Source organism: Cricetulus griseus, chromosome 8 (genome assembly GCF_003668045.3).
Source record: "Cricetulus griseus strain 17A/GY chromosome 8, alternate assembly CriGri-PICRH-1.0, whole genome shotgun sequence".
Taxonomy (NCBI): Eukaryota; Metazoa; Chordata; class Mammalia; order Rodentia; family Cricetidae; genus Cricetulus; species Cricetulus griseus.
The window spans coordinates 29,697,692-29,711,313 of NC_048601.1; the positions used below are offsets into that span (position 1 = coordinate 29,697,692).

The window sequence follows — 13,622 nt, forward strand, 5'->3', positions numbered from 1 at the left end:
CAAACTGGACATGCAGGACACAAAGGAAAGTGACTGACAAACTTTGCCCAGACAAGATGGGATAGTTCTTCAAAATTCCTGCTCCATAGAAAAGTCTGCCAGATATTCTGCAGGACACAAAGGAAAGTGATTGCCAAACTTTGCCAAGCAAGGTATGACAGTCCTTCAAAATCCTTGCTTCATAAAAAGTCTACCAGATAGTCTATGCCTACTATCTGAAGATGGATGCCCCAATGTTGAAGAGGAACCTTGGGTGACTGACCAGGCAGCCAGTTCTCTCTGTGATTTCTATAGTTTGGAAGTGACTTGCACTACAACTCCTATTTACTCAGGTAATATTTTATCCTTCTGGGGTCTTTGATGGAGGTGAAGACTAGACAGTTATAGTTACAGTTATGACAGAAGGTAAATTGGGTATAAAACTTTGGACTCACCAAGGTAGGATAAATAATGGTGTATTTCCTCTGAATTTGCCAAATACAAAAAGAATGGATATTGTAAATGCAATTCTTACTTGATAATTGTTCTTATTGTATATAGTTTTACTAGATTAAAGTTAAAACCTTTGCTTTTATTTAGACAAAATGGGGGAAATGTTGTGTAATGGAATATTTGTTAACTTTCCATAGTTATATGGAAAGATGTGTTGCATTTGTTTGTGTTGCAGAGTAATTGTTTAACTATGTAAAGTTGTGTGCATTTGTTTATGCTGCATTTGTTTAACTATGTAAAGATGTGTTGCTTGCCTAAGGCACCTGATTGGTTTAATAAAAAGCTGAATGACCAATAACTAGGCAGAGGAGGGATAGGTGGGGTTGGTGGGCAGAGAGAAAAGGGTAGCCAGCCAGACATCTGAAGGCCAGGCAGCCAGGGGCCAAACAAACAGACATGGAGGAAGCAGGAAAGCAGGATGGACAGTACATAGATGAGGTAAATGAGTCTGAGGGCACACATAGAATAATATAAATTAATTAAGTTTTTTTTTAAAAAAAGCTGGCTAGAAACAAGCCTAAGATAAGGCCAAGCATTCATAATTAATAATAAGTCTCCATGTCATGATTTGGGGGCTGGTGGTCCAAGAAAGCCTGCTACAGAGGCATTTGCCACCAATGCTGACAACCTGAATTTGATCCTTAGAACCTACATGTTAGAAGGGGAGAATCAACTCTAGCAGTTGTCCTCTGGCCTCCACATATAAACTATGGCATATATACACTCTAAATAAAGAAAATGTGAAAAGAGAGAGAGATCCACAAGCTTTAAAGAGGATGTGAAGATGCCCAACACCCAACACAGTCTAGGTAATTGGAAAAGAGTGTTTAGAAAAGCAGTTACTGTCTCAATCTCAGAACAGAAATGTTAATTTGGTTAATAGACAAAAGGAAAAAAGAAAAAAGGCAATTACAAAGGAGTTAACAGATAAGCAAAAATAAGAAGGAATATCACAATCTCTGTAAAGATTTGCAAACATTTTAGAATTACTAGAAAATGAAGTTTGGAAATGGTTAGGAGGAGGCTGGGGAACAAAGAGGTCAAAACACAGGAGGACCATGAACTTTACCTATAAGATAAAAGAAGCTACTGAAAGCTTTAAGCAAAGGACTAAAAATGTCAAATTTACATTCAAATAGCTCTTCAAGTTATTAAGTAGAAATCATGAAGAGACTTGCAGAAGTTCTAAGTGAAAGTTAAGTACTTGAAGTAAGTAATCATTGTTACAATGGTTTGAATGACAATGGTTCCCATAGGCTCATATGTTTGAATACTTGACCCCCAGTTGAGAGAACCCTTTGGGAAGGATTAAGAGATGTGGCCTTGCTGGAGGAAGCAGGCTTTGGTGGTTCAAAAGACCTGTACCATTCCCAGTATGTCTTTCTACCTCCTGCTTATGGATCAAGATATAAGTGAATGTAGTGGTGTATACCTTTAATGCCAGCACTTAGAAGGCATTAAGTGCTGGAACTATATAGTGAGTTCCAGAACAGCCAGGACTACATAAGGAGACCCTGTCTCAAAACAAACAAACAACAACAACAAAGATATGAGCTCTCAGCTATCCTGCCATCACATCTTTGCTCCATCATCATAGAGTCTCATAGAGTCTAACACTCTGAAACAATCTCTTTTATAAGTTGCCTTTATCATGGTATCTCACTACAGCAATAGAAAAGAAAATAAATCATTGTGTATCTCCAAGTGAAACAGAATATGAGAAGAACTGAGATAGAAAAAAAAAAAGAAATTCAATATTGGATCAAATTACCTTGAGCAGTCTTTAACCACCCAGATAGAAATGTCAAGCAGCCCACAAAACCAATGAAGATTAGGACAAATTTCTGGTAAAAGGTTAAAAGGGGGAACAGGAGGAACTGATTATATTTAGGAAGTGGCATCTTGAGAATAGATGGACCAGTAAAACAATACCAATGGAAAAAGAAATGGACCAGAAAATAGTCCCCCAAGGAACAACTCCATCTAATGAAAAAAGCAAAGAAACTTCAAGAAAACAACAAAGAATGCAGTGTTCAGAGGCCAGGGGACTGTTGAAAGGAAGATAAACACTGTCAAACATCAATGAATGGCACTCTCATTAGGTTTTAGCAGCTCAGTACCTGAGCAAAAATAAATGTCAGTATTACAGAGAAAGCAGACACCCAAGATCTGTAGAGAAGGATGATTATGGGATAAGGAATTAGAAACAAGAGAGTCTCACTTCCAAAAGAGTTGATTAAAAGGGCAAAGAACAGTTTTGTTTTTTTCTTGTTTCTTTACAACCAATAAAAGAAGCAATCAGTACAAAATGAAAGTATGAAGAGAGTGAAAAAAAAAGAAAGAAATCTACAGCAAGGGAATAGAGCTTTTTAAATCAGCAGTGCATTCATTCTCTGAGAACACAAATACACAAACCAAGAACATTCCAAACAAAGGCAACTGAGCAATAACATCATAGAACACTTCAAGTCTAGCACAAGTGCAGGGAGAAGGTAATCCAGAGAATGGTAAAGTGACCAAGAGAGCACCAAAAGGAGCCTGAAGATATATACTACATCTGGATTATAAAGTAAGAAAGTATTCATAATTAGCATTGTGGTAGAGAAGAACATTGAGAAGGAGGTAAATTACAAGATCTGAGGATGGTTTTAGTTGTTTTGCTCATAAAAACTTGGAAAGCAGTATGAACAATGGACTGGATAAGGGGAAGAATATAAGCAACATCTCTTAAATACACCTCCATGCTTCTCCCTTCATATCCCTCTTAACCCCTGCCTTAATTAGTCACAAGTGAAATGGAAGCTACTTTAGCATTTATGTTATTAAAATAAGAATTCAGGTAGTACTTTCCCTAAATTGTTAAAGACAACTGAATCAAATAAGTAATACTTCTTTCTAAAATTTAAATAAATGGATACATATATACATACATAAATACAACAGCTCAGCCAGTGAAATGACTCTTTGGGTAAAAACAACTCTTGCTCCAAGCATGATCAATGGAGTTAAATCTCCAGCAACCAATGTCATAGGAGGAAAAACTCTCACAATTGTTCTCTAACTTCCACATGCTTATCATGGCATGAGCACATACACATACACACATACACACAGTAAACAAACAAACTTTTTAAAACAACTAGTCAGGCTCAGTGGCATATGCCTATCACCCCAGTGTGCAGAGGCTACGACAGGAGAACCAGGAGTTTGAGCCTGCCTGAACTACAGCAGTGATTCAAACCCAAGCTGGGCTACCCAGAAAAACTGCACCTTAAAAAAAAAAAAAAAAACACTAATCATAAAAAAAAAAAAAAATTTTAGCTGAAGTCTTGCTGTGTTGCCCAGGCTGGCCTCAAATTCCTAAATTCAAACAAATCTGCTTTGTGTAAACCCAGCAGCACTAGGAAAGGAAAAACAGGTGCAACCCTGGAGCTCCCTGGCCAGACAGTCTTGGTAAAATCTGAGAGTTCCAGGTTCGGTGAGAGACCCTGTCTCAAACAACAAGAGTCATAGGGTGAGACAGCCAACACACACACACACACACACACACACACACACACACACACACACACACACACACACACACACACACACACGTAAACATGTTTAAACATGTATATAGGCATCTACCACTCAGGTGCATGTGCACATACATGATATATGTGTGAGCATGTATACAGGCATATACTATACACACATATAAATGGGGAATAAGGGGGTAGTGGTACCCAAACAGGTTGGATACTTACAACTGAAAACAGGGGTGTATGAAGCAATAGCATAGATGGCTCTTCACCTTTCTTCTTTTTCTGTCTTTCTTTCTTTCTTTCTTTCCTTTTTTTGGGGGGTTTTTTGAGATAGGTTTCCTCTGTGTAACAGCTCTGCCTGCTCTGGAACTTGCTTTGTAGGGCTCTTCATCTTTTACAAAATGCTCTTTTAGGACATGATTTCTTACAACAGCATTTTGAAATATATACATTGCTGTGTCCATCCTTCTGATGAAGAGACTAGTTTTGTCTGTTTTATTCTAGAACCCAGAAGAGTGTCTGGCATACAGTAGCCCCACACTGAAAAGTTGTCAAATGAGGAAAAGCTGAAGAGATTATATAACTCTGATAAAGTCTTTTTACTAATAGTACAGTCAGTGCTCAATTCTGGGTCTTCTGGTCCTTTGTCCTGTATCTTCACACTGCCTCAAACTGATGAAGAAAAGAAGGTAGGAGGACTGAACATAATATAAATTTATTTTATAAAAATCTGTAAAATGGTTAAAATGTCTCTTGTTGAGAGATTATAAGAGTTGGTATGTCAAAATTGGTATGACCTATTCTTAAACACATAGAATGCCTAGAGTTTGGAGATTGTGTTATTTATTCATTTTATTCTCTCCATAGATAACTTGCCCTGTTCTCAGCTACATCTTCCTGCTGTACTAAAGCAATACCATGAGGAATGTCTGCTAGATTATCATGTCTTCTAAAGTGGTAGTATTATATATAGCCTTTTGGTCCTTAATAGCAACTATATGGAAAGAACAAAGAAATACAATGCAACCCACTGTACACATGTGGACCTCACTTACAGTATTTAAAGACATTCACATGAGGTGGGAGTGCTGTGAAACAGATGGCGATAGAGATAAATAGAAAACCCTCCAACCTGAGACCACTGTGTTTAAACATGTCCTCACTCCACAAAGTAGGCATGGTCCTAAAAGCCCTGTGTATACCAACATTTCTGTAAATGCAGTCATATCAAAACTAGTGGGTAGTTACTACTAAAGATGAATTATCTTCATTATTAAGTGTTATTGCAAAATAAACTATCTTTATATATGAAAAACATTTAAGTGGGGTATAGTAGTTCTCATTTGTAATCCTAGAACTCAGGAGGCTGAAGCAGAAGAACTACTGTGAGTTCCAGGCCAGCCCAAGAAACAGAATAGAAGGTCTGTCTCAAAAACAAAACAAAACAAACTTGTGATGGAAAATTTGGTAATTTTGCATCAAATCTAGTTCAGATCTCAACTCTTCAGTATAAGCTAGTCAGTCTTTGGCAACCAGCTATTTTTCTGAGTCTGTTTATGTATCAAATGGATTTTCTACCTACTGTTCAGGATCTTTGTGAAGATACAATGTGAAAAGGAATACAGATGTGTTGAGGAAACTGTGAAGCACAGAATACATGATAGTAACCAAGAAATAAATTCTGTTCAACAACAATTTAACATGTATAAAAAAAGTTTTTGGTCTATTGAGGGGAGAGAATTCAGCTAAAAAGTCCTATCCTTAATGAGGAAACACACCAATCAATGTTAGAGCATTGGGTCTTTTTCCCCTAGGAAACCATGTATTTGAGAAACTCTAAGTAGGTACTAAATATAGAGTACTCAAAAATGTATTTTTTATTCAAAGAAATGTTTAACCATTTATTGACAAAGATTTACAGGTCTTACCAACACTGAAAAGTTATAGAGCTAAAGTCTGATAGAAAACTAGTAATTAACTATACCATAGATATGACGTAGCAATGGGAGGGATCTTACAGAATGTGTGTTAACAATTCTTGTAGTTGACAGATTTTAGAAAATCAAAGTCCAAAGATGCAAAGTGTTACCTAAGAATGCATAGTGTACATTTTTATGCAACATTTCCTCACAGTATCATCATCCCAATAACCTAGTCCTATGGTGCTGTAGCACCTCATGCATACTAATTATCATAATATATTAAAAAGTTGTTTCAGTGCTATCCTTTCTTCATGTGCTGGAAGATCCCAATAGATACATATACCCAATTCATCCTATAGTCACAGCACTTGGTTCATGTAGATAATCAACTGCAATGAACCATATTCCAGTTAAAATTGTTTTGTACATTTAGAGAAAAGTATACACTTCTGGAAATCTTCCTGTTTAACCAGCAAAATATTTTGGCAAAATATTTTAAAAGGCTAATGCTGCTACAGAATTGAATTTGAGTACAGAAAGTCAGTAACTAATCTTGGATAGACAAAAACAGTAAGCTATTGGAAAGGGTTTCTGAAAAGAGGGTCATCTTTATAGCACAAGTCCTAAGAATATTAGCAGATATTTTGGATTTTTTATGACTAGGTCTTCAAGATTATCTTTCAATAATTTTAGGATGACCTATGCTGAAATATCAACAATCCACTAACAGTATGATTTCTGCCCCCGGTATTATGTGATATGCTCAAGTTCTCATAAAAACTCAATGACTCTTTAAAAGAGAGATAAGTGGGGGCTGGAGAGATGGTTCAGCTGTTTCGAGCACTTCCTGCTCTTGCAGAAGGCCCAAGGCCAGGTCCCTACAGCTCACAAAAGCCTTTAACTCCAGATTCAAAGAATCAGATGCCCCATTCTGTCCTCCTCCGTCACATGTACAAATATGGTGTGTGTGTGTGTGTGTGTGTGTGTGTGTGTGTGTGTGTGTATGTGTGTGTGTGTGTGTGTGTGTGTGTGTACATATATATAAATACATGCAAATAAATTTTGCTAGAGGTTTTCTTTCCAGCCTGGTCCTGCAGCTGCCTTTCAGCCCCAAAATAAACACACAGATGCTATATTCATTATAAAACTGTTGGTCAATGGCTAGTCCTTATTAGCTAGCACTGTCTTAATTATTAACCCATTTCTATAAATCTATGTATTTCCACGTGGTCTTGGCTTACTGGAGAATGCCCGGACCTGTTATTCCTTTGGCAGCTACATTGCATCTCCCCTGGTGCCTCTCTGCCTACCTTTCCCAGAATTCTCCTCATCTCTTAGTCCCACCTATCTTCCTGCCTCTACTGGTCAGTGTTTTATTCATCAACCAATAAGAGAAAAATATATACAGAAGGACATCTGCCATCAAGTAAATATAAAAATAAAGTTTAAAAGAACTGAAGGAGACACAAAAAAAATATTTTTCAGGGAAGGTGAGATAACTCATCAGGTCAAGATACTTGCCACCAAGCCTGACAATCTGAGTCCAATCCCCAGAGTACACATGGCAAGAACTGACTCCAACAATTTGTTCTCTGGCCTTCCAGTGTGTACCACAGCAAGTACACAATCTCTCTCTCTCTCCCTCACTCTGACACACAATTTATATGCAAAAAATTAAGTATTTTTAAGAAGAGTCTAAATTGTAGGATTTCCTTAGAAGAAAAAAATTGGGGTTTGAGAGATGTGAGTTCTATTCCCCGATTTGTTGCTAACATCTTTTTTTTTTTTTTTTTTGTGTGTGTGTGTGTGTGTGTGTGTGTGTGTCTGGGGAGGAGTGCCTGTGGAGGCCAGAAAAGGGCATTGGATCCCCTGGAGTTGGTTGTGAGCTACCTGATGTACATGCTGGGATCTTAACTCAGGTCTCTCCACAAGAGCAGCAGGTGCTCTTAACTGCTGAGCCATCTCTCTAGCCCTTCATCTGACCTTCAACAGATTGTTTCATTTCTCTAGGCTAAATGATTATCTAGTTTCCTTCAAGTTTCAGTGCTATAGTTATAAGATCAAAAGCCTCTACCAACAGTTGAGAGAACTGAAAATATAAATGAAAGGATAAGAAAGGTTAGAGGCTGAAATTACAAATTTTGGTTCTGGTTATGTCAGTACTAGCCTAATAATCTTGAGGAAATCACTTACCTTCTTCAAACCAAATTTTTCCGTTCATAACTATCACATGACCATATTTCAGCTACAATATCCTAGAAGTTTAAAGTGTAAAGTATTATTGCTATAAACAATGAAATTTTATGGAAACTTTACGTTTCTGCTAATTAGGAATAGGAAACATAATATCTGTCAGAAAGAAACCCTAAACCTCCTTTGAATTCCTCACCTCCCAAATTCCAATCCAATATTTCCCTAGAGCCACTCACAAACAGGGATCCAAACAGACTTCATATCTTTCATTCCCCTATTCTTAATAAAATTCTCAAAAGTTAACCATTAAAAATGGAAAATCTGTATAGCACATCAATCCAGTCTCTTTGTGGCCTCCTTTATTCCCATTGTTTTTACTTTGTTAATGGACTAAGCCAAACCTGTTTCTCTTAAATCCAGTTTCTTTGAAGCTCAGTTCAAGCCTCGTTTCTTCCTTTCATTCCCACTATAGTCTGTCTGTCCCTTCCTTCCTTCCTTCCTTCCTTCCTTCCTTCCTTCCTTCCTTCCTTCCTTCCTTCCTTTCTCTCTTTACACAGAATCTTGTTGGCTTGAACTCAGCACAATCATCTTGCCTCAGCCTCTTGAATGCTGAGTGACAGGTATGAGCCATGGCCCAATTCCACCTCTCATTCTTTTAAATCACACTGTGATCACAAAAAACAAATGAGATTTATACAGCTTAGTATAACATATATAGTAATTGCCCAATAAATGATAGTAGTTGTCATGTTGCCCCACTAAAAGTACCAGTCACATACCCTTCAGTTCAATGTGTCTCAGATTTGATTATGAAGATCTTGTTCAAATGCAAAATACATGTTAGTGGGTGGAAAGTAGGACCTGAGTTTCTGTTATTCAAAATGTTTCTGGTTGATGCCAATGCTGTTGATCCAAGGACCATACTTTGAACGCAAGAAGCAGATTTTAGTAAGCTTTTTAAAAATGTATACTTATCTGCTCAGCTGGATAGTAAGCTCTTAGAGGACAAAGATTATTTATCATTTCCTTTAGTACCATATAAACATGCTTAATAAACACCTGTTGATTAATCATATCTGTGGTGATCATCATATTCTAGATGATTAAGAATGCCTGTGCCATACTGATTTTCAAATCAAATGCTCAGGTATGCCAATATGAAACGCTTACTTGATGATTGGAGTCACAGTTGCTTGCTTGCATGAAGGTAAAGGAAAATCTGGTAGAAAACTTAACCTCTTCACCAGTGAGAATATAATAGAAGAGGCAATAATGTGACAAAAGGTCACCTGCTCTATGATAAAACATAAAAATCATTAAAGTGTTAGCCGGGCGTTGGTGGCACACTCCTTTAATCCCAGACTCAGGAGGCAGAAGCAGGCGGCTCTCTCTGAGTTCGAGGCCAGCCTAGTCTCCAGAGTGAGTACCAGGATAGGCTCCAAAGCTACACAGAGAAACCCTGTCTCGAAAAACAAAAACAAAACAAAACAAAATCATTAAAGTGCAATCTTAATTGCATTTCAAATTTAACTATGAACCTTAAGAAATATATGTACTGGGGACAATACAAAAGCCAATAATAATTAAAATAGTATATAATGAGCTTGATTTCATTTTTTAGAGGACATACATATTTTTCAACAAACTTTTTGCATGCAATTAATCTAAAGCTCTCAGGCTATAATGGAATTTCAAGAAAAAGAAAGAAACACCTTCCAAGTCAGAAATCAGGACTGCAAATTACACTGCCCACAATTACACTGATAAGAAATTCAAAGGAATCTTCTGTATATTAACAATGATCTCAGAAGCTACCTATTTTAAGCCTTTCTTTAAAAGCTAAAATAATATAGATGCTTGTTAAAAACCCTCTTTATGTTAGCATTCTTAATTCAGATGGGACCAATATTCTTAAGTTCTGCTGGAATACTGCATTCTGCCTATTCAAGCACCATAAAAATGACATTGGGTATACATAATACTACTTACTCAAGTCTGTTATGTAGCTTAAACTGTGAGACAAATTATTTAAATTAACATTTAGAGCAAAAAGCACCCCTGTAAGCTACTGTGTTTGTCAAATGCAGCCACCTGCTCCTTAATTCACAGAGACCTTTCAATAAAGCCACTCATCAATATTTAACTAATATTAACATGATATTTGTGTTTTAAACAAATTTAGGCATGTTAGAGGATGACAAAATTCTGGAAATTGTTATTAACTACAAAAAACACAGATGCCCAGAACAACCATCAAGTCCCAGACTCAAACTGGGCTTAAGAGTTTTAATAAATCAATGTTATTAGTTTGGAGAAAAACACAAAGTCGTTGAGAGTCAGCCCACAGGAAAATGAATCCTATTATTTCCGTCAGAAGTCTAGTCTCTAGGGCAAAGCAGAGTCTCTGGTTTATACCAGGCACTCTTCTTAGAAAATAATCCTATCTACGGAGAATTTCAAATCTCAAACCTCCCATTTCTAACCAAACATACTCACAGTGAGCCTCAGCATACACATACAAACATTGATCTACCTATCTGTGGGTATCTAACTAGCAATTAGAACCAATAAATAGCTTCAGTGGGGTAAGAGAGAGACCAGGACAAAGCTCACAAGAATCAGATTCTTGCACAGAAAAATGAAACATAGATGTCAGTCTTATCCCTTCCTGTTTACTAGCATTTCTTTACGATTCATTTTTATGAGTTCACAAATAACCAAGATAACAATAATTCAACCTCACTAATTCCTGAAATAATCTTACCCAATAACTCTAGATTCCTTTCTTAAATGTGCCTGTTCTGTCACCCAAATGAAAGATTTTTCCAAAAGGCCCCCAATATTGTCCAACCCCTAAAAGGAAGTGTATTATTACTATTGATCATATTAGCATTCTAATAATGAGGTAATACGGCAGGATGGCAGCCGTGAAGCCAAAAAGTCCTAAAGTCAATGTTACTGTACCATTTGTAAGCTGTATGGCTGTAAGCTCAGCACTTACCTTTTCTAAGCCTCAGTTTCATGGTGACAGCCCAATGGAATATCACATTAAGAGTCCTTACAGGAGAGTCTGACATACAATGTGCTTAAATAGGGCTTAGTTACCCTCTCTTCCTCCTGAATAAACACTTGTTGATTTGAACTGAGAGTAATTCTTCTAGGAGACTACCAGTGACACAATTGTCATACTTTCCCCCATTAACCTCTTGGTGGTACCTTTGTTATTTCCTGATAAAGGTGTTTGCTGCTCCGCTATCTTGAAAAAATAAAGGCCAGCCACATAAATCACCCAAAGGAAATGATTCCCTCATGATAACCACAGCCAGCAGGACATACATCTCCAGATATACATCTCACTCCTACAAGCTCATACCAGCAACCTCTCTCTCCTCTCCAAAGTCTCTCAATGAAGGAATGGCAGAGAAAGGGAAACAGTGAAGCAGCTAAAAGAAATAAACAGCTCTGGGATCCCTGTGTCTTCCTCTTGGCAAGAACCCTCAGGTCCAGGCACCAATCAACCTCAAACCCTTAGGGAAAACAAACAAATAAAAACCCTTCCTCACGTTTCTAAAGAAAAAACACCCCAGAATCCTGGCCTTTCATGTCTCCAGACCCACCAGTCAGCCCACCATCAGCTTCCTGCTGCATCAAAGGAACCATTTTTAAGCCCTTATTAATTAGTGTTCAGAGGACCTCATCCATGATTTTCTCCGTTGAACCTAACACCTTCCCCATTCTTCCCCCACTCTAAGTTACATAAAAAATAAATAAATGAATTTAAAAACCTATATCTCTTTTACAACAAAAGCATTCTTGAAGTTTTCCCTTTACTGCATTACAGGTGATCATTTTATTTGTGCCCTTAAACAATCTGTAATATTTTACTTAGGTCTTCATCATTCATTGGAAAAAACCACCATCACGCACAAACACACACACACACACACACACACACACACACACACACACACACACACACACGAAAAAGACAGAGAGACAGAACAAAATTTCAAAAACATATATCCCCTTCCAACTGCACATATGCAATAATCTCGTTATTTTTAAACAGATGTCAATCACACTCTGAGGTAGCACATCTGTGATTTAACCCACCCTGATGTCAATACAGGACACCAGCTTTCAAAGGTACTGGTTTAAAAAAAAAAAATCACTATCACTATATCACCTTAAATACTAATATCCACTCTCCATTCACTCCAGGCTTTGCAGACCAGAATCTTTGGGGGGGGGGGCTTTATTTGAATGGCCATCTGGGGCCGTTTTCACCTTAGCTTTTATGTGTCTGAACTGTTGTGTCTGCCCCCTCCTCGTGTATTTCTTTTTTGTTTTGTGTTTTTTGTTTTTTTATTACTTCTTTGAGAATGTTGTACACCTCACCCTGCCTCCCCCAACTCTTCTCAGATCCATCCCCCCTACCCTCCCCTTCCCTTCCCTCCCAACTTTGTGGTGTGTCCACCACCACCACCACCACCATCAAGGCCAATTTGTGCTGCCCAAATATTCTTGGCTGTGCGGCCTTCCCCTGGAGCGTGGTGGACTTAACACTATTTCTTAAGCCCCATCGTTGCTTAATGAAGTAGCTCGATCTGCCACCAACCAGCCCAGAGGCCGCCCGCCCGAGTCCTTCATTCACCTCAGGACCCGGGTCTCTGGGAGGTTGGTGACTGCCCTCGCCCCTCCCACACACGGCCACCTGCTCGTCCCGGGTGTTCTCCCGGGTGACCTCGAGGGTCCATCTTCACACCCTGCCCCCGGCGGACCCCGCAGGGGCCTACCAGTCGGTGTGCGGCTCGTCGACCACCAGCAGCACCTTGGCCTTCCTGGCAGCGGCCGGCGCGGGCGCGTCCACCAGGCCGGCGGAGGCGGCCGTCTGCTTCACGGCTTGCGACAGCGAGCTGAAGAAGCTGCTGCCCACCGACGGCGGGCGGGCTGCGGCGCGGCTGCGGCGCGGGCGCCTGGCGCGGCGGCGGCCTGCGCTCGGGGCCGGGCGAGGCGGCTGAGGTGGCCGCCGATGCCGAAGCGGCACCGGGCCAGGGGCGGGCGGGGGGCTGCTGCGGCTCCGGGCGCTGAAGGTCAGTCATGTAGCCATTGGGCAGGTTGGCGATGAAGCTGCTGTCCGACAGCCGGCGCCTCAGGAAGTTCATCATCTGGCTTGAGGGGCTGAGGGCGCTCGAGACGGCGGGCCAGGCGGCGCGGGGAGGACAGCGCGGGGCGACCGAAGCTGGTCCGCGCGCGGCTCGCGAGCCCAGCAGACAGCCGCGGCGCTCTGGGTCTGGGGAGTCAGGCTGCAAAACGAGAAAGCGGTGGGCGGCGCTGAGGGCGTGGCTACTGCTGTCCCCGCCCCTCGCCGCAGAGCCCGCTCCGCCCCCGCCTACTCGCGCGCGCGCCCCCCGCCTGCAGGCGCTGGCGTGGGGAGGAGAGGGGAGAGCCTCGCCTCCCGCCGCCGGAGCGTGACTGTGTGGGAACC

General features: G+C 40.0%; 1 protein-coding gene across 1 annotated transcript in view; it reads right to left on the reverse strand.

Moving 5' to 3' along the window:
* The window catches only part of Syn2 (synapsin II), a 151,682-nt gene extending 138,380 nt beyond the window's left edge, over window positions 1-13,302 (reverse strand). Inside the window, exons 1-2 of the mRNA XM_035448559.1 lie at window positions 13,116-13,302; window positions 12,931-13,084 (exon numbers count right to left, since the gene is read on the reverse strand). Coding sequence (XP_035304450.1) covers window positions 12,931-13,084; window positions 13,116-13,302 — 341 coding nt within the window. The remainder of the gene's footprint in view (window positions 1-12,930; window positions 13,085-13,115) is intronic.
* Between the last annotated feature and the right edge of the window lie 320 nt (window positions 13,303-13,622).